Source organism: Leopardus geoffroyi, chromosome C3, assembly GCF_018350155.1.
Source record: "Leopardus geoffroyi isolate Oge1 chromosome C3, O.geoffroyi_Oge1_pat1.0, whole genome shotgun sequence".
Classification (NCBI taxonomy): Eukaryota; Metazoa; Chordata; class Mammalia; order Carnivora; family Felidae; genus Leopardus; species Leopardus geoffroyi.
In genome coordinates this window covers 67,954,895-67,975,092 of record NC_059338.1, presented here as the reverse complement: position 1 = coordinate 67,975,092, position 20,198 = coordinate 67,954,895, and the positions used below count along the sequence as shown (strand labels likewise).

The 20,198-nt window shown below is 42.0% G+C and overlaps 1 protein-coding gene across 4 annotated transcripts in view; it reads left to right on the top strand.

Annotated features, from left to right (window-relative positions):
• DNAH14 (dynein axonemal heavy chain 14) overlaps positions 1-20,198 on the top strand; it is a 257,879-nt gene that overhangs the window by 109,573 nt on the left and 128,108 nt on the right. For all 4 annotated transcript variants that reach the window (XR_006706041.1, XM_045453286.1, XM_045453288.1 and 1 more), the window contains 4 exons: positions 5,607-5,691; positions 6,809-7,038; positions 15,349-15,465; positions 18,869-19,027. Coding sequence is in view for 3 of the 4 variants with exons in the window: in XM_045453286.1 (XP_045309242.1) it covers positions 5,607-5,691; positions 6,809-7,038; positions 15,349-15,465; positions 18,869-19,027 (591 nt within the window). In the remaining variant the exon portion in view is untranslated. The remainder of the gene's footprint in view (positions 1-5,606; positions 5,692-6,808; positions 7,039-15,348; positions 15,466-18,868; positions 19,028-20,198) is intronic.

Genomic DNA, 20,198 nt, shown 5'->3' with positions numbered 1-20,198 from the left:
CAGTTTTTTCTCATGAGAGATATTTTCGGATTCAGTAAAGATGGGCTTTGTTGGCTCTCATTTGAGGCTTGCTGAACGGATTTGGTGGCTTCTGTGTGTGCTGTGGTGCCCTCCAGGCCGGTGGAGGAAACAAAGGTGGCAGCCATGCGAAAACAGGATGTGCCCACCTTGCCTTGGGGAGGGAGAGGTCGACAGCTTTAGAAACCTGACTTGGTTGTGCATACCATAACTGTTGGCCAGGGGCGGGAACTCCTCTGTTCCAGTGGGATGACTCATTGCAAGTTCTAGGAGATAATGTCTTCCCAGGCATGATGGGGCTTGGATGTGTCCTGTGATTTTATGTCTTTGTGCTCCTGGGTGTTTGGGCTGGGGTCCCCAGTCTGGCCCATGGGGCAGTAGACTCTGACTATTCACACGTCTTAAAGCCTGGGGCGGTACTTCAGTCTACCTGGCCAAGGAGATTTTACTCGTTAGTAATTCAGTCTGCTGCTTTATATTTTTTTCAGTTAACCTTTCTGCTTGCAGAAGATACTGGAAGGTGCATCCTCCATTTAGTGTGGTGTTCTTTTGCCTCGTCTTGTATATCATGACCTTTAAAATGTGGCCCTCAGTCATTGTTCGTTCAACAAGGGCATTGGTATACGGGGCTCGGCTTCTTTAGTCCCCTCACGACAATAGCCGGGCTTGCATAGCAGTAGGGGAAAGCTTGGGTTAGACCCGATGTGGCGTCCAGACCAAATAGGACATGTTTAGAACCCTCACTCAGAGGGAGGAGTTCAACATAACCAAGTGTTAATTCTTGATACCAAAGCTTATTTTTCTTTAGGCCAATTAAATAGAGACCTTTTATAAATTAATTTTGACAATGTTATCTGGAGGTACAAAAATGTTATTTATAGAGAGCATATACCCATACACATACATACACACCCAGACAGCTACAGAGACCCTATAGCTTTAATAATAAAATGTACCCAGGAATCTGGTAAAACCCACTAGTTTATAAATAACAGTTGAGCTCAGACCGTGTCTGTGGCAGATGGGGCAAGTTAAGGTTTCCCGACCGAATGGCTAGAGTGTTTTACTGGTATTTGCGGGGAAGACTTAAGGTTTGTGTTTGCCCTTGATGAGTTTCCTCCTGGAGGCTGAGGCCTGGATGTGGGGGAGAAGCTTTTACTGCTCCCTGTATCCACCCTTCTGTTCCTGTCTCAGGTGCGCAGGGGCAGCGTCTTAGTTCTCTCGTGGGATAATCACATTTTAAAGACATCAGATTTCCATTTTCAAGGGGCAGAGAGAAAATGTAAGTTTTCCTCCTAGGACTTTTGGGGTGTACTTCTGTATTAGCAGACGTCCGGGGTAGTCGCTGTTTAAAATCTGTCTTCATATTAGGGTCAGATGACATGGGGCACTTCATCTGCTTCGTTGTCCAGCCGAACGTCCTCCCCTCTGCTGTCCTCATTTTGTCCGTGATTCCCCCTCTTAGATTCCCCATCAGGATTTGTCCGAGGGCTCGGGCCCTGACGTGTGGCACTTGGGCCCTCCTCGTTCTGTAAAACCAGCAGACGGAAGAGGGGGCAGACAGGTGCACATCTCGTTCTCACCTCGGTTCTTCTCACTTCCTAACCCGAACTCCAGACCCCGCTCGGGCGTCAGTGGCCAGCCCCTCACGGCAGCCACCGGTGCCCTTCTCTGCTGCGCCGTGCTACTGTGTGTCCTCAGCTCACATCTGACTCAGGGGCCATCCCTCCCTGTGCAGAGGTTCGTGGCTAGCCTGGGACTTCCCCTCGTGGATGCCTTGTTCCCAAGTCGAGTTTCTTTTGTCCCCTGACAGTTGTAGGTTTGCTTCCCGGGTGGAGTTCAAATTGGCCCCTATACGCGGAGGCAGGGAGACATCCAAGAGGCCACTTCAGGTTGTAGGTGGCTGTGGCGGTCAGCAAGAGAGCCTACATACAAGGCTCGTCTTGAAGGACTGCAAGATGAGCGGATCCCCGCACCCACCCATAAGAATCTTAAAAGCTTATACAGAGGCCTTAGCGGGATTCAGTCATCCTATTCATTCAGGGTGTTCTCGACAACACGTTGCTCTCTCGAGACCACATTCTTGGAATGGCTCCTGGTGTTGGAACAGTGGGCAGCACGTGCACTCCAACGACGGGAGAGGGGTAACAAATGTCTAGTTGCCTGGGTCCAGCTTGTGGCCCAGGCGCGGTCATGTCCTCTTGATGGCCTCCTCCAACAATTCTGTTAATGCTGCATTTACTCCTGTTACTATTCAACATGGTCTTGGGGGTGCTAATCAATGTAGCAATAGTTAGAGGGGAAAAAGGAAGTTTCTGAGAAGTAAAAAGGAAGAGGGGCATCTGGCTGGCTCCATCCGTCAAGTGTCTGACTCTTGATTTTGGCCAAGGTCATGCATGAACTCAAGGCTTATGAGTTTGACCCCACATCGGGCTCCTAGCTGGCAGTACGGACCCTGCTTGGGATTCTCTCTCTGTCTCTCTCTCTCTGCCCCTCCCTCGCTCATGCTCCCTCTCAAAAATAAACATTAAAAAAACAGAAAGAGACAAAACTATTACTGTATGCAGAGGCTATAGTCATATTCATTATAAAAAAAAAAAAACAGAAAAATCTGCAGTTGATTAGAATTGGAGATTACAGCCAAGTCACCAGATGTAAAATCAGTGGGCAAACATCAGTAGTGTACTTACCACCAAGTTTCATAAAAATATCCTTCTATATTTTATAACCTGGTTATGAAATATATTTTGTTATAACCTATATTTTTTAACCTTGTTAGAGTTTTATTTTTAGCTTAAATTATCAACAGTGTAAAAAGAAAACCTCAGACTGGGAGAAATTATTTTCAAATCACATTATCTGCTAAGGAGTTAATATCCAGAATATATAAGGAATTCCTGCAACTTAACAAAAACCCAAACAACCTAATTAAGTTTATTTATTTATTTTGAGAGAAAGAAAACAGGGGGGAGGGGCAGACAGAGAGGGGTGCAGAGGACATGAAGCAGGCTCCGAACTGTCAGCACTGAGCCCGAGGTGGGGCTCGAACTCATGAACCGTGAGATCGTGACCCGAGCCGAAGTCAGACACTTAACCCACTGAGCCACCCGAGCACCCCAAACAACCTAATTTAAAAGGAGGTGAAAGACCTGAATAGACACTTCTCCAAAGAAAATATGCAAATGGACAACAAGCAAATGAAAAATGCCCAACATCACTAATTATTAAAGAAATGCATGAAGGCACAAACCCACAGTGAGATACCACTTCATAGCCACTAGGATGGCCATTATAAAATTTTTTGAAAATCAGAAGATAAAAGATTGGGGCATGGATGTGGAGAAATTGGAACTCTTGTGCACTGTTGATGACCATGTAGAATGAGGCAGCCGCTATGGAGAACGGTATGGCTGTTCCTAAACAGATTGGACATAAAATTATCACTTGACCCAACAATTCCACTTCGGAGTATATATGCAAAAGACCTGAAGCAAGGACTTGAACAGATATTTGCACACCCGTGTTCACAACAGTGCGATTCATAATAGCCAAAAGGTGGAAACCACCCAGTGGTCTCTTGACAGAAGAATGGATATTCTTCAGCCACAAAAAGGAATTCTGACACATGCTACAACATGGATGACCCTGGGGGACAGTATACTAAGTCAAATAAGCAAGTCACAAAAGGACACAATTGTATGAATCCACTTATATGAGGTACCTGGAAAAGGCAAATGCATGGGGACAGAAAGTAGACGAGCGATTACCAGGGTCTGGGAGAAAAGGGAATGGGGAGTTATTGTGTAAAGGGTGTAGAGTTTTAGTACGAGATGATGGAAAGTTCTAGATATGGATGGTGGAGATGGTTGTGCAAAGCCATAAACGTACATAATGCCATTGAACTGTACAGTTAGTGGTCAAAATGGTCAATTTTATGGTATATATTTTACCTAATAAAAAGAGTTTTTTAAATTATTCCCCCAAATTTTTCAGGACTTTATATAAGCCCTCAAATATGCAGTGGCATTCCTGCCATCATAGACCATTCCACACCCTACAATGTATGCGTATATGGAGCTAAACTATCGACCGAGACAGGATAGAGGGGAGAGCAGATGTAGAAGTTACCCGAGTCCGGGGATCTTTTCACAACTACTAAAATTTCTAATACATAAAATTCTTAAGAAAATGTTAAACCTTACAGGTCACGAAAGGAACATTTCTTTGAAAATAGCATACAATTTTCATCTAATAGATTTTTGAATAAAGGAAACACACCGATAGCTAAATGTATTCACCTATAAACTCTCACAGAAGCTATTTGAGGTATAAATTGATTCAGCCTTTCTTAGTGAACCATCTGGCAATATATGTTAAAAATATGGGGTGCTTGGGTGGCTCAGTCAGTTGAGCGTCCGACTTCAGCTCAGTTCATGATCTCACGGTTCGAGAGTTGGAGCCCCGCGTCGGGCTCTGTGCTGACAGCTCAGAGCCCAGGGTCTGCTTCGGATTCTGTGTCTCCCCCTCTCTCTGCCCCTGCCCCTGCTCACACTCTGTCTCTCTCTCTCTCTCTCTCTCAACAATAAACATTAAAAAAAATTTTTTTTTGAATAGCAAAATACTCTGCCCTAGAATCTCTTATTCTAAGAATTCATTATAAAGAAGTAATAACTAAAGTATATAGATTTATGCACAAGGAGCTTTATTTATAGCAGAATTATTTATAGTCATAAAACAGCAAGAATCTGAATTCCATCAGCAGGAGAAGGACTTCTTGGACTATGGTGTGGCAATGTCACATTTCACTGGAAAGACATGAAGACGAACTTAAAAAGCAGGATGAGAAGCCAACCCTCTTTCTAACTTTTGATTTGAGCTTAGATGTTAAAGTATTGTATTTAAAAATGACTTTGTATTAAATGCCATCATGACATGCATGAGCATTTAATCATCGTTACCCCCATGTGGTGGAATCGTAGAATGGCAGGTTCTACAAGAAGCCTGTATTATGTCAGTATAAAGAAAACAAACATCATAACAACAAAAGTAAGCTAAAGGGAGGAAGAAATAATCGCTCACTCTTTGTGCTCCTGCATGGTGTGCGTGACGGGGATGAGACAGGTGGGTGACGGGAGATGGAAGGAAACCAACACCCCGACCCCCTGCCGAAGATGCACCTGTTTGCTGTTTGTTTCAGCGAATTTAAATCTGTTGTCTGAAAGCGTCCTTCTCTTGATCAGGACCCATGTATTATTTAGTTTGTCACATGCACCACATTACCTGAATGTTCTAGGGTTTCATGTTAGAACAGTCAAACTTACAGAAAAGTTGCTAGAATAGAATGACGAAGTATGTAGATGTACGCTTCAAATAAGTAAGAAGCATTTCAGACAACGGCAGGTCCGTTCCCTGCTCCTCTTTCCTTCGAAAGGTAGCTCGCACTCTGGTCTGATGAGTAGCTGTATGTGCAAGAAAAACCTCTGTAACAGTTCAGAAATGAAACAGTGTTGAATGTTAAACCTCGCTAATTAACCAGGTAAATTCTGGGTCTATTGTTCACTGCGGAAAAATACTCTTCCCTTTTTAAGGTGACGATTGGAAGGACGTTTCAACTGGGGAGAAAAATTCTCCACGTGCAAAAGTTTCTGCCAAATTCAAGAATACAGAAGAGAGGTCAGTTATTCATTCAGCAGACATGGTTAAGTACCTTCTGGGTGCCAGACACTCAAATAAGCACAGAATTACTAGGCAATAAACCTGTACCAGTTCTGGAAAGAAGGGGTCGTGTTTGTTTTGTCTGGAGTAGCTGATACACAGTAGGAATTCAGTAAACATTCTCTAAATGAACTGTTTCACAGGACTGGAAATTTTAAATACCGTTGTGTATGTGTACTGTAGAAGAATGTTTGCCAATACACTTTGGTTCAGTGATCTGTTTTTAGGATTTTCATAATTTGTAAATAATTTTATGATAATGCTAAATCCTGAACTATTTTACATGCCTTGAAATCAGGCCCAAGCCCCTGATTCAGCTCCATCACCTTCGGCCCGGTTTCTGTAGAATTTCAGGGTCCGCAGACCAGGGTGACCCCGTCAGCCCAGACTGGACGAGACTCTCCCCACACTTACAGCACCTGCCACTAGCCAGGTTGAAGTAAATCAGGCCCTAGGACTTGGTTGAGAGGAGACCGTATGAGCAACTATTCACTTGCTTTTGTATTTCTACATAAAATGGAAAAATACCAGATCCTCTCCCAAAAGATAGGTAAATCTCAGCTAATAACTTGACCTAAAATAGAAGTGAATCATGTGTACTAAATCAGTGAAATAAAGGTTGACTACAAATCTCTTACACTAATGGTACTTTAAAAATAGTGACAGTATTGGGGCGCCTGGGTGGCTCAGTCGGTTAAGTGTCCAACTTCGGCTCAGGTCATGATCTTACAGTTCGTGAGTTCGAGCCTAGCATTGGGCTCTGTGCTGACACCTCAGAGCCTGGAACCTGCTTCAGATTCTCTGTGTGTCTCTCTCTCTGCCCCTCCCTCATTCACGCTCTCTCTCTCTGTCTGTCTCAAAAATAAACATTAAGAAAAATTGAAAAAAATATATTAACAGTATATAATCTACATGACTTAGCAAAGAAGATTCTAGATTAACCTTAAAACATTTATGTCAATACCTAACTGTATCCTAACGTTTAACAATGAGACTTGGACATGAAATTGAAATACATCACTGAACTTTCTTCTAAAAATGTTAACCTTCGTCCTTCCACATGCATCTACCCCAGAGCTGAAAGTACATGGTATCTGGAAAAGAATCCTGATAAATTGAAAGTAGTGATTCAGAAGCTCTTCATGTTTGCATTTACGTGGGCGTTTGGAGGCGTTTTACAACATGAAAGTGACCCTGAAGGTGAGACAGTGCTGTATCGGAGCTGTGATCCCAGTTCAGCCGCCAGAGTCACTTACGGCTTTGACAATCTCGTCCGCAAACTGTTTGAAAATAATCCACAAGTAGGTAAGTTCTGGGCGGTGTTCGGGGGAAACAGTCGTAATTATGCTCACTTTAGAACGTTAGTTTGAAACTCCGTATGGTTGGGCTCATATTAAAATGCCCATCCTGGAACTGGAGAGTGTGATGCTAAGTGAAATAAGCCATACAGAGAAAGACAGATACCATATGGTTTCACTCTTATGTGGATCCTGAGAAACTTAACAGGAACCCATGGGGGAGGGGAAGGGAAAAAAAAAAAGGTTAGAGTGGGAGAGACCCAAAGCATAAGAGACTCTTAAAAACTGAGAACAAACTGAGGGTTGATGGGGGGTGGGAGGGAGGGGAGGGTGGGTGATGGGTATTGAGGAGGGCACCTTTTGGGCTGAGCACTGGGTGTTGTATGGAAACCAATTTGACAATAAATTTCATATATTGAAAAAAAAAATAAAATAAAATGCCCATCGTTGCAAATGTGAGGTGAAAGGCAAAACGTTAATATCCGCACTCCAGCCCCGTCCTCCCAGGAAATGAGGCAGAAGGAAATTAGATTCCGGGCTGCTTCTGGTTTCCCAGGAACCTGTAATGTAAGTAAAGCAGAAGAACAGAGGTAGCGCCTCAAAACTGTGACCTCAGCCCCGCTGAGCCCTTCGGCTGAACAGCTGGGTCTGTATTCTCCACAGCATCTCCCAGTGGGAACTTCTGCAGAAGGAAAGACCAGTTTCATATGGTTTTATTTTCTTTTTTAATGTATGTTTAAGGTTTATTTATTTATTTAGAGAGAATGAGCAGGGGACGGGCGGGGGGGGGGGGGGGGGGGGGAGAGAGAGAGAATCCCAAGCAGGCTCCACACCATCAGTGCAGAGCCCGACGCAGGGCTCGAACCCATGAACCGTGAGATCGTGACCTGAGCCGAAATCAAGAGTCAGACTCTTAACTGACTGAGCCACCCAGGCACCCCATATTTAAAGACTAACATTTTAAAAATCATCTTAGGAGGACTTAGGTTTCTTTATTGTGTGTGTTTTTTGCCTCAGTTCTAACAAATGGAATCTATCCTAACGTTCTGAAACAGTCACCCTTACCAATTAGCTGTTGTCGATTAAAGGGACCTGGAGAAGACAAAGACTCCATTGGTTCAGGTGCCCGAAAGGCCCAAATACTGAACGTGAATATATTTAGAAGAACTTTGTTAGATAAAGATGAGAGAGAAAAAAAAAAATGACCAGAAGTACAAATTCTACTACTTTGTGTGATGTAACTCTTAAAGCATCCTTTTGAAGTTATTTCTAAAAGTTCTGTTTAAGACATCTGGATCGCAAAGTTTTATGTTATTTCCTATGGAAATTAACTTTTAATGTCAAAGCATGGCATGTTAATTTGTCGTCAAACTCTGTGATTCGACTTGATGTCGCTAATTCTTATGGTGTATAAACTGCCCTCAGTTCCATTGTTTCCTCTCCCTGTGAGCCTGAAGACAAGACCATAAATTACACATTATCTTAGATTGTTGATCTCAAAATGATGAATATGAAATTGTGTTCTGTGATCTGAAGCACCAGTGGAAAAGCTAGTTTGGGACGAGCGTGTATGAAGGCAAGGAAGGAGAGGCAGGTGGTAGCAGTTGTACAAAGTACAAGACCATCAGAGTGGAAATGAGAAGAGAAGACAGCCTACAGACCTCCCACTCGTAATCATCCCGTGAACAAAATTGTAAAACACAAAACAATACCAACAAAGTCACCCATCATTATATTAACTCATTCCAGATGAAAGTATCGGATCCTAACAGAGACTTTACTTTAATGTGAGTGTGTTTAGGGTTCTCTAAAAGATAAACAAGGAAATGGCATCTGTTTTTACATAAATAAGCAATTATGAAGCAAAAACAAACAAAAACAAGTAGAAATGAACAAACATGTGGCTATGAAAAAGGACCAAATAGAAATTCTACTCTTGGCATCACCAGAGAAAGAATTAGTAAATAGAAACCTAGAGACAAGTCTTTGAGTTTTCCTCATATTGACTTTGTGTATTTCTTACTAAGCTTAGTTGTAAGTATTTCATCTTTTTTTCCTTTGGTTTTAGGTTTGCCATTCTAAATGGTAGCACTTAAAAGTGCTTCCCCAGTAAGTGTGGTCCTGGTTTTGTTGTTGTGTCCGCACTCTTCTCATTTTTAGGAGCTGTATTTGGTTCCTTTGTTTCAAATAGGCTTTGCCACTTTTTCATAGTTTCTCATTCTTTTTAGGTATTTTCAAGCTTACTTTTATTTCTTTAAACGTAACAAGCATGGCCGTCTTAGATTATGCACCTGATCATTCCAGTCATTCAAGTCTTGTTAATTTATGGCTGTTCCTTTGTTTCTGCTCATTACCTTTACCTGATGATTAAATTTGAAAAAACTATCTGTAGGAATAATTTACGGTTGAGGCTAACAGTTCCATTCTGTAGAAAGTGTACCCACTGCAGCTGTCACAGCTAAAGATCATCAGTACATGTTACCCTTAGGGCAGAATTAGGTGAGGGGCAGGCTCGTTCCCTGACCGGAAACCGTTTCCTCACAAACTAGCTCTTAGTTGTAGGAGATAAAAACAACAGAGAAAGAAGGCAAAGGACGGAGGTTACAATGAGCCCCCTTGCAGAATAGTGGCTTCCCGGAGATTCCCACATCTCACCCCTTGGACCCTGTGAATATGCTGTCTCATAACAAAAGGGAGTTTACGGATGTGATGAAGTGAAGCATCCTGAGATGGGAAGATTGTCCTGGGTTACTTTACGGGGGGCCAATCTCGTCACAGGGGTCCTTTCCGATGCAAGAGGGAGGCGGAAGAGTCCGAGAAGCGGGTGTGAGGATGTAAGTGGATGGCTGAAGAGATGGGCAGTTGCCGGCTTTGAAGATGGAGGCGGGGGCCACGAGCCACGGGCAGCAGGTGGCCTCCCAAAACTGGAAAGGGAAAGAGCGGGATTCTCCTCGAGAGCCTCCAGAGGAACAGAGTCCTGCCAACACTCTGATTTTAGCCCAGTGAAAACAGATTGGACTCCTGACCTCTAGGACTGAAAGAGAATAAATCTGTGTTGTTTTAAGACCTGTAAGTTTGTGGTGATTTGTTACAGCAGCAATAGGAAACTTACACGAAGGCATTTTTAGCCTGAACTCCTGCTTTCTTTGCTTGATAGATCTGCAGATAATGCAGAAGTGAAATCAACATGTGTATATTTGTTGGTACAATAGACACATTTCTCAGCTCTTTACTTGTGTCACCCTTCCCTTGGTGGCACAGCCCAGTGCCAGGAGGGGAAAGTGACGGCGTGTGTATGAGCAGCCAGCTTCTCAGTTGTGCGGGACCCTACCAGGGAGGCCCATTTCTCGTTAGCCCCACACAAAGGACTGAATTGTGAACTATTGAGTGTGGGGCAGTGAGTGGCTGGGAGAACAGCAGTCAGGATTCAGAATGGAGCATATGAAAGGGACACGAATCCTGCTGAACAACTTTAGGACTCCAAGGAGCTCTACCCATGAGCTGCTGGGGACACCTTGCCTGAGGATCCCCTGAACTGGCCCATGGGCACCCGAACACTCCATGAGCCTCACCCATAAACACCCTCATCCGGTGGCCAGCACCCTGTGTGCACCACAGAAGGGAACTTTTTCAGATGGCTGGTACAAAACTAGCCCAGCTGCAGAATTGGGAGAAATCACACGCAAATATAGCATCCAACACCACCTTAGGGAAAGCAACAGGGAGGCTGTCGGTGCCCCAGCTGGCCAGGCAGGATGGAGAGAAGGCATACATGCCCAAAAATTACCCAACTGGAGAGAACCAGAAGAGTGCAGCAAGCGTTTCCATAGAAAATACTGAGAAAGCCTCAGAATCCTCAATGGGTCGAAGGGAGTTTTTTCTCTCCCACAGCCAGTTAATAAAGACTGGAGGAAACTGCATCATCAAATGTGGAGACTGCAGTGAAGGACTTCAATGAGCATGAAAAGTCAAGGACACATGGCAGCCAAAGAAGTGCAGTATTTTTATAGTAACTGGCCCCAAAGAAACAGAGGTCTGTGGTTTTCCCAGTAAAGAATTTAAAATACTTGTTTTGAGGAAGCCCAGTGAGCTAAAAAGAAAATACTGGAAGATGATTCAATGAAATCAGGAAAACAAAATAAGAAATTTAACATGAACAAAATAAGAAATTTAATGGAGATAGGAATCATAAATAAGAACCAAACACAAGTGGTGGAGCTGGAGAGCACAACGAATGAAACAGAACATCAACCAGACTGGATCAAGCAGAAGAAAGAACCTCTAAGACAGAAAGCAGGTCATTTGAAATTATCCACTCATAGGAGAACAAAGAGAAAAGAATGAAGAAAGCCTGTGAAATATGGGATATCATTAATTTTTAAAACTCTACATATTACTGGGGTCCCAGAAGGAGAAGTGAGGGAGAGAGGGGCAAAGGCTTAAAGAAATTATGGTAGAGAACTGACTGAATCCAGGGAGAGATTTAGATACCTGTTACATGAATTTCAGAGGTCCTCCAATAATTTCAACCCAAGAATCTTCTCAGACACCTTATAAACTATCTAAAGAAAGATAATTTGAGGGGCGCCTGGGTGGTGCAGTCAGTTAGGTGTCCGACTTCAGCCAGGTCACGATCTCGCAGTCCGTGAGTTCAAGCCCCGCGTCAGGCTCTGCGCTGATGGCTCAGAGCCTGGAGCCTGTTTCCGATTCTGTGTCTCCCTCTCTCTCTGCCCCTCCCCCGTTCATGCTCTGTCTCTCTCTGTCCCAAAAATAAATAAACGTTGAAAAAAAAAATAAAGAAAGATAATTTGAAAATAGGCAAGGGAAAAAATTGCCCACCTACAGGGAATACCATAAGGCTCAGCAAATTTCCTGGCACAAACCTTGCACACCAGGAGAGAGTAGGATGATATATTCAACGTGCTGAAAGAAAAAAAAACTGCCAACCAAGAATACTTCACCCCACAGAGTTGTCCTTCGGAAATGAAGGAGGGATGAAGACTCTCCCACACAAAAGCTGGGGAGTTCATCACCACTAGACCTGCCTTACAAAAAATGCTAAACGGAGCTTTTCAAATTGAAATGAGGAAGGATGTTAATTAGTAACAGGAGAACACGTGAAATTATAAAAAACATTGGTAAAGGTTAGTATATAGTCAAATGTTCTAATATTGTAACATGTCGGTCTGTGAATCACTTTAGTATAAAAATTAAAAGATAAAAACATTAAAAATTACTGTAGCTCCAGTAATAAAGAGAAGTAAACTGTGACATGAATAGCATAAAATAGGAGGAGGGGTAAAAGAGTTTTTGCATGTGACTGAAATGAGCTTGTTATCAGCTTAAAAGACTATTATAGCTATAAGACATTGTATGCAAATGTCATGGTAACCACAGACCAAAAACCAAAAACCAAAAACCAACTGTAGATACACAAGAGATAAAGAGAAGGAAATTCAAGCACACCACTAGGGAAAATCATCAGTTCACAAAGGAAGGCAGGAAGAGAGGAAGAGGGAACAAGGGAACTATAAAAGACTGAGTAGACAAAACAGTCCTGTTTTGGCAGAAGAACAAAGCTGAAGGCATCACACGCCCTTATATCAGACTGTATTACAAAGCTATAAAAGTCAAAACAGCATGATGCTGGCACTGAACACAGACGCATGGACCAATGGAACAGAACAGAGAGTCCAGAAACAAGCCCTTGCTTATATAGCCAATCAATTTTTGACAAAGGCACCAAGAAGATAGTCCCTTCAATAAAGAGAATTGGGAAAACTGGATAATCACATGCAAACTGAATAATGAAGTCGGACCCCTATTTACACCACTGACAAAAATTAACTCAGAATGGATTAAAGACATAAATGAATCCATAGAACAGGAGAAAACACTTGCACGCCATATACATGTGTGATAAGGGGTTCATATCCAAAATATATAAGGGACTCCTACAACTCAAGAGCAAAACATAAATTTATAAATAACCCCAAATGCTCTGATTAAAAATGGCAGAGGACCTGAACAGAAGACACTTTCCCAAAGACACACAAATGACAAATAGGGCCATGAAAAGTCCAGTGTAATCATCACATAAATGCACATGAAAACCACAATGAGGTATTATTACCTCACATCTGTTAGAGTGACTATTATTAAAATGGCAAACGACGGCAAATGTTAGATGTAGAGAAAAGGGAACCTCGTACACTCTTGGTAAGTATTTAAATTCACACGGCCACTGTGGAAACATTATGGGGTTGGTGCAGCCACTGTGGGAGACAATATGGAGGTGACTCAAAAAATTAGAAATAGAGCTACCGTGTGATCCAGCAATCTTATTTTGGGTGTATATCCAAAAGCAATGAATTCACTGTCTCCAAGAAATAATATTATCCCCATGTTCATTGCAGGATTATTCATAATAGCCAGGACATGGAAACAACCTAAGGGTTCATCGACAGATAAATGGATAAAGAAAATGTGATATATATAGCAAAATAAGTCAAACTGAGAAAGACAGATACTGTACGATTTCACTTATACGTGGGGCCTAAAAAAGCCACACTCCTGGAGAATAAGACGGTGGCTGCCAGGTGCCCGGCGGGTGGGGGACATGAGGAGATGTTGGTCAACGAATACAAACTTCCAATTATCAAATAATCAAAACTGGGAATGTAACGTGCAGACTGTATATCGGAACGTCGCTAAGAGGGTAGATCGTAAATGTTCTCACACGTTCACAGACAGATAATTATGTGAGGTGATGAAGTTATTAACTAACCTTGTTGTAATTTTTTCTCAATATATGTATGTATCAAATCATCCCATTGTGCACTTTAGTCTTACATGATATCATTTGCCATTTATGTCTCAATAAAGATGGAAAACTAAAACTTTTTTAAATCAATACCAAGTGTTAGCATGGCTATATAGCGACAGGTGGTTTCATATACTGCTAATTGTAGGATAAAAACACAGCCACTCTGGAAAGCGGTATGAGTTTCTTAAAATGTTCAATATGCATGTACCATGTGACCCACCGTCATGCCTCTAGGTACTTATCCCAGATCAGTGAAATCTTACATTCAGTCAAACCTACACACAAATATTCATGGCAGCATTATTCATAGTTGACAAAAATTGGGAAGAACTCAAGTGTTCTTTAATGGGTTAGTGGTTAAACAAACTGTGGTCCACCCACACAGTGGAATACTATTCAGCAGTGAAAGGGAATGAGCTATTGATGAAGAGTGAGGAACAACAGGAATGAATCTTAAATGCATTATGTAGTGACAGAACTCAGTTTCAAAAAGGTGCATACTGTAATTTTCCATTTCCATGACAGTTTGGATAAAGCAAATATAGAGAACAGGGGCATCTGGGTGGCTCAGTTGGTTGAGTGTCCAACTCTCCATTTTGGCTCAGGTCATGATCCTGGGGTCACGGGATCGAGCCCCACATTGGGTTCTGCACTGATAGTGCAGAGCCTGCTTGGGATATGTTCTCATTCTCTCTCTCTCTCTCTCTCTCTCTCTCTCTGTCTCTCAAAAAATAAATAAATAAATACATAAAAGTAAAAAAATAACAGATCAGTGGTTACCAGGGGTTAGGACTGAATACAAAAGGGGTAGGCACAAGGGAATTTTGGGGGGTTTTAGAATTGTTCTCTTATCTCGTCTACTGTAGTGACTACAAGAATACATGCATGTGGTAAAAAAAAAAAAAAAAAAAAAAAAAAAAAAAAAAAAAAAAAAAAAACCTCATAGAACTGTATACTCCCCAAAAATGAATTTTCCTGTGTATGAAAATTTTAGAAATGATTCAAAGAACTATATGAAATATTAGCACTGTTATCTTCATATGGTGAAACCATGGCTAAATGATTCTGCTTTTATTATCCTGTATTTTCCCGAATCTATTAAGAAAATTTACTAATTTTATAATGGAAAAGTGAATGTGATTTGCAAATAAGTGGCAGACTTACCTGATATATTGTTTTGACTCTACCAGTGACTGTCACTTAATAATATCCAGCACAGGGTGATAAGCAGGACGTCCGGGTAAGACCTCAAAGAGTATCACATCATGATTCACCTTGCCTTTGGGATATAAAAAAGATGTTTTTATATAATTAAAGATAAGAAGAAGAAAAAGATAGGCTTGTTTTATGTATTTGGATATACCCTTGGTGAATAGTTACTGTTTCTAGTTCAACAATCAGATTTTTCACATAGAGATCATATCATTAATGAAAATTCCATAAACAAACCTTTCTTACTTGGACCTGTTTATTTGTCATTTTCAAACACAGGCATCAGCCTACCAACTGGTAAGCATTCGATCTTTGGGTATTTTGTGGATTTACAGCAATGCGAATTCATACCGTGGTCAGAGTTACTTCCTAGTATTCAGACACTCATTCAGAAAGGTAAGACTAATTCTAAGAACCATTCTCTAACTTTTCTAAAATATTGGAATTACTCTACATATAAAAGTAGATATGTCAGCGACTTTGGAGATATATTCCAAGTTCGTGCGGGATCTAGTTTTTTTCCCCCCTTTTTTAAATATGATTCGTTGTCAAATTGGCTTACATACAACACCCAGTGCTCATCCCAACAAGCGCCCTCCTCAATGCCCATCACCCACTTTCCCCTCTCCCCCACCTCCCATCCACCCTCAGTTTGTTCTCTGTATTTAAGAGTCTCTTGCGGTTTGCCTCCCTCCCTCTCTGTTTGTAACTATTTTTTTTCCCCTTCCCTCCCCCATGGTCTTCTGTTAACGTTTCTCAATATCCACATATGAGTGAAAACATATGGTATGTGTCTTTCTCTGCCTGACTTATTTCACTCAGCATGATACCCTCCAGTTCCATCCACGTTGCTGCAAATGGCAGGATTTCATTCTTCCTCGTTGCCAAGTAGTATTCCATTGTATATATAAACCACATCTTCTTTATCCATTCGTCAGTTGATGGACATTTAGTCTCTTTCCATAATTTGGCTATTGTTGAAAGTGCCGCTATAAACATTGGGGTACAAGTGCCCCTCTGCATCAGCACTCCTGTATCCCGTGGGTAGATTCCTAGCAGTGCTACTGCTGGGTCATAGGGTAGATCTATTTTTAATTTTTTGAGGAACCTCCACACTGTTTTCCAGAGCGGCTGCACCAGTTTGCATTCCCGCCAGCAGCGCAAGAGGGTTCCCGTTTCTCCACATCCTCGCCAGCATCTGTGGTGGAACCAGTTTAGATCTATGTTTACAAAACATGCCTTTAAACAAGTAACCACTGAATGTTGCTTTCTGAGACACTGGAATATATTTGATTGTGTCAGGTGTGCATGGTGAAGCTGTAGTTGATTGAAGGACTTCCTGATGGAAAATACGTATCATTTTAATTAGCTGTGATGACTGAGAGCAGAGAAGGGGGAGGACTTCTTTTGGAAGAGGAAAAGCAGGGGAGCCTGGGTGGCTCATGTCAGTTATACGTCCCGACTTCAGCTCAGGTCATGATCTTATGGTACATGAGTTCGAGCCCCACGTCAGGCTGTCTGCTGTCAGCCCAAGCCCACTTTGGATCCTCTGTCCCCTTCTCTCTCTCTGCCCTTCCCCTGCTCACATCCTCTCTCTCTTTCTCTCTCAAAAATAAACATTTAAAAAAAGAAAGGACAACTGTATATGTAAGAACTACACTTGATTATAAAAGAAACTGCTAATGAGAAAAAACCAACCGTAACTTAACACCCACAACATGCTGCATGGTTTTCATTCTCAATCTTCTGCTTATACACATAGAAAACAAAGATGTAGAAAATTGTTGTGCCGTGAGAGCTCGGTTGAAGTTGAGGCAAAGCTGCACGTACAAGAAATTCAATAAATGCAAATGGAGTTGAATTTCTTTGACGTTAGGCTTCTCTCATCAGTGAATTTCAAAGTTTGGTTATAAGACTTTTTGATAGAAAACAGCCAAAGATACCATCATTATAGGCATCCAGAAAGCTCTAATTTTGAACTAATTTATACAAACATTCTACGTATAGGATGTGGAGAAATGCTAGTACCAGATCATTTGCATAAATAGAAGCATCTTACATACCTGCTCAGTAGGTCAGGAACAGGGAAGAGTCCACCAGTATAACAAAACAACTTTCACTTGTTGGTACTATTGAAGATGCGTACCTTCAATCTGAAAATTATGCGTTCTTTATTTTTTATTTTTTTAACAAATAAATTATATTGGTCTTAAAAAGTACTTAAGTATTAGTGGGTGATTCTGTTTCTTTGAAACCTCTGAATTGTGTCTCATATGTTAAAGCAGCTAATGTTGGTTATTTTTATCCTTAACTTTTACTACTACATACAAAAATATAACAACGTCAGTGTACGTAACTCAGTATCTTAGTGTGCCATTCCTATGGGAAAACAGAGGTATTTCCTCCAAACCTATGAAGATCCCACTTCCCCTGGTTCCATCTTATCCTAATTGTAGGCAACAGGCTTAGAAGAAACTGAAACCCTCTCAAGCTTTCAAACCCAAACCTGTAACAGGAATCTAAATGTCACAGCATCACAACGTCCTCTTCGATCCAGCACCGTGCAAAGTAAGTTAGGGGTCCTGGTCCAGGCCAGTCTCTGGCATTCCCACGAAAAAAAAAAAAAAAAAACCAGGAAAAAAAACCCCACGTTTTGTTCATTCAATAATCCGGAAAGCATCTCAGAAATACCACTGGCTGTGTGAGGTGCTTTGGAAGGAAAGCACTGGAAGGCAGTTTGTCAATACATATCAAAATTATAAACCGTGTCCCACTTTGTAGTGACCCGACAACTGTGCACATGAGAAGCTATGTGCAAAATGGTAGGCGTATATTACATAAACTCAGCCCAAGACCGAAACCACAGTAATTATCCATTGCTGGAGCACTGGTAAGAAAAGTACGATACATTCATCAAATAGAAGAATATTAGCTAGAAAAAAAGTCTCTGTGGGATAGAGGATCTCTAAAATGTACTAAATTTTTAATAATTGCTGTGCAGGGTACACAGTGTGGGGTGGGGACTAGTCCCTCGGATGAAGGAGTGAGGAAGAGACCGCTGAGTGCATTCCCTGATGTACGTTTGAATTGTGCACCATGTGAATGTCCTGGCTGGTCCATTTCTAGTGCTTCAGAGATAAAGTGAGGTCTGTGTTGTATTTAACCCTTTCGAGAGTTTTGGCTGTGTAATGTGGGGGGAAGAATTGGGATGGTATTCACAGGAAGCTGTTGTATCAAGAGAGATTTGGTTTAGTTTTTGTTTGTGGGTGTGTGTGTGTTTGTGTTTTACTTCCTATAAAATTGCCTATATTCAACGGGTTTTTACTAAATGTCAGTTTCCCATAGTTCAACCAATAAAAAGATTGGAGATACTAGTGCATACGTGTTTCCACAATGGAAAATTTCAGCAGAAAGAGACAGATCACGGGGGGGGGAGAAGGCTCACCAAAGGAGCGAAGTTCTTTAAAAGGACGCAGGAGAGGGGCTGTCTTCACTTGCACTCCAGGGAACGAGGAGGAGAAGCGGGCAGAGCACAGGGGGGTTGGAGGGTGGGAGGGTGTGTACATGGTAGACTTAGGGATGGCGGGGCGGGGGGGGGGGGAGTGGTTTCCAGCTGCGAGTGTGGACGAGATCCGCAGGGACCCCCCTCCCAGGCACTTGCATCGGGTTTCGCTTATCCGCACATGTTGATATCGCTTTATACCAAACAGACTTTTCCAGGAAGTATTTAGAACCTAAAAAAATAGCTTAACATTTATGTATAGGCTATTTGAAACTTTTTTTTAAAACTTTAACTTAGGAACTTCAATGCTAGCTGACCCGCAAGCATCCAGCGAGAACCTCTTGAAGATCACAGAGTATGGCGAGAACATCAACCATATCGCCACCAGCGACACGGTGTCGTTTTCTTTCCTCATCAGCCTTCTTTTAAAGAATTTCTGCCCTGTACTTCTCACAGGTATTAAAAAGATTTAAAGAAGGAGAATTTCAGAGGCACCTGGGGGACTCAGTCAGTTAAGTGTCCAACTCTTGATTTCAGCTCAGGTGATGATCTCACAGTTTGTGGGTTCAAGCCCCACGTCAGGCCCTGTGCTGACAGCTCAGAGCCTGGAACCTGCTTTGGATTCTGTGTCTCCCTCTCTCTCTGCCCCTCCCCCACTCACTCTCTGCCTGTCTCTCTCTCTCTCTCAAAACTAAATAGGTAAATTAAAAAAAAAAAAAACAGGAGAATTTCAGGGTTAGGAAGAGGCTTAGTAATTACTTAGTCTAAACATTTTATGTTAAAACTTGGGGAAAAGATACGCCCTGAAAAGCTTTATACACTATATATCAATATATATTCTTTTTTTTTTTTTAATTTTTTTTTTCAACGTTTATTTATTTTTGGGACAGAGAGAGACAGAGCATGAACGGGGGAGGGGCAGAGAGAGAGGGAGACACAGAATCGGAAACAGGCTCCAGGCTCTGAGCCATCAGCCCAGAGCCCGACGCGGGGCTCGAACTCACGGACCGCGAGATCGTGACCTGGCTGAAGTCGGACGTTTAACCGACTGCGCCACCCAGGCGCCCCATATATCAATATATATTCTTACTAAAAGTATATGAATGCCCATTTCCCCACATGTTTGCCCACAGAGGACATTATTAGTCTCTTCATGTTTTCATTCCTTCCCAGACAAATTCCAGAAGTAGACTACAGGATTCATACAGGCATGGCCTTCACAGCCTGTGGGCTGATGGCCCCAGAGGGTGCCTGATGGTAGGAAAGTTGATTGGTTTAGCTAAATTTACTCACATAATTACATACAAGGAAAAAATTAAAAGAAACTGCCTGATTTTTTAAAAATTTACACATATGGTTCCTCAACCCAATGTTAAGAATTTTCAGTCTTTTAACATTACCAAATGAGTAATTCAATACAGTCCCACTTCTTTGTTAGCATTTATTTTACCCTTTTCTTACCATTTCTGGCTCCTACGCTGTGCTGTCGGTCACCAGAGGCAACAGGATGACACTCCGAGTCCCGTACTCGGCAAAACAAAATCGGAACTCTCAGATAATCCACACCTTGCCTCCAATTTGGTCTAAGAAAATTCTTATTCTTACTTAATATTTGGTGGATTGTAAA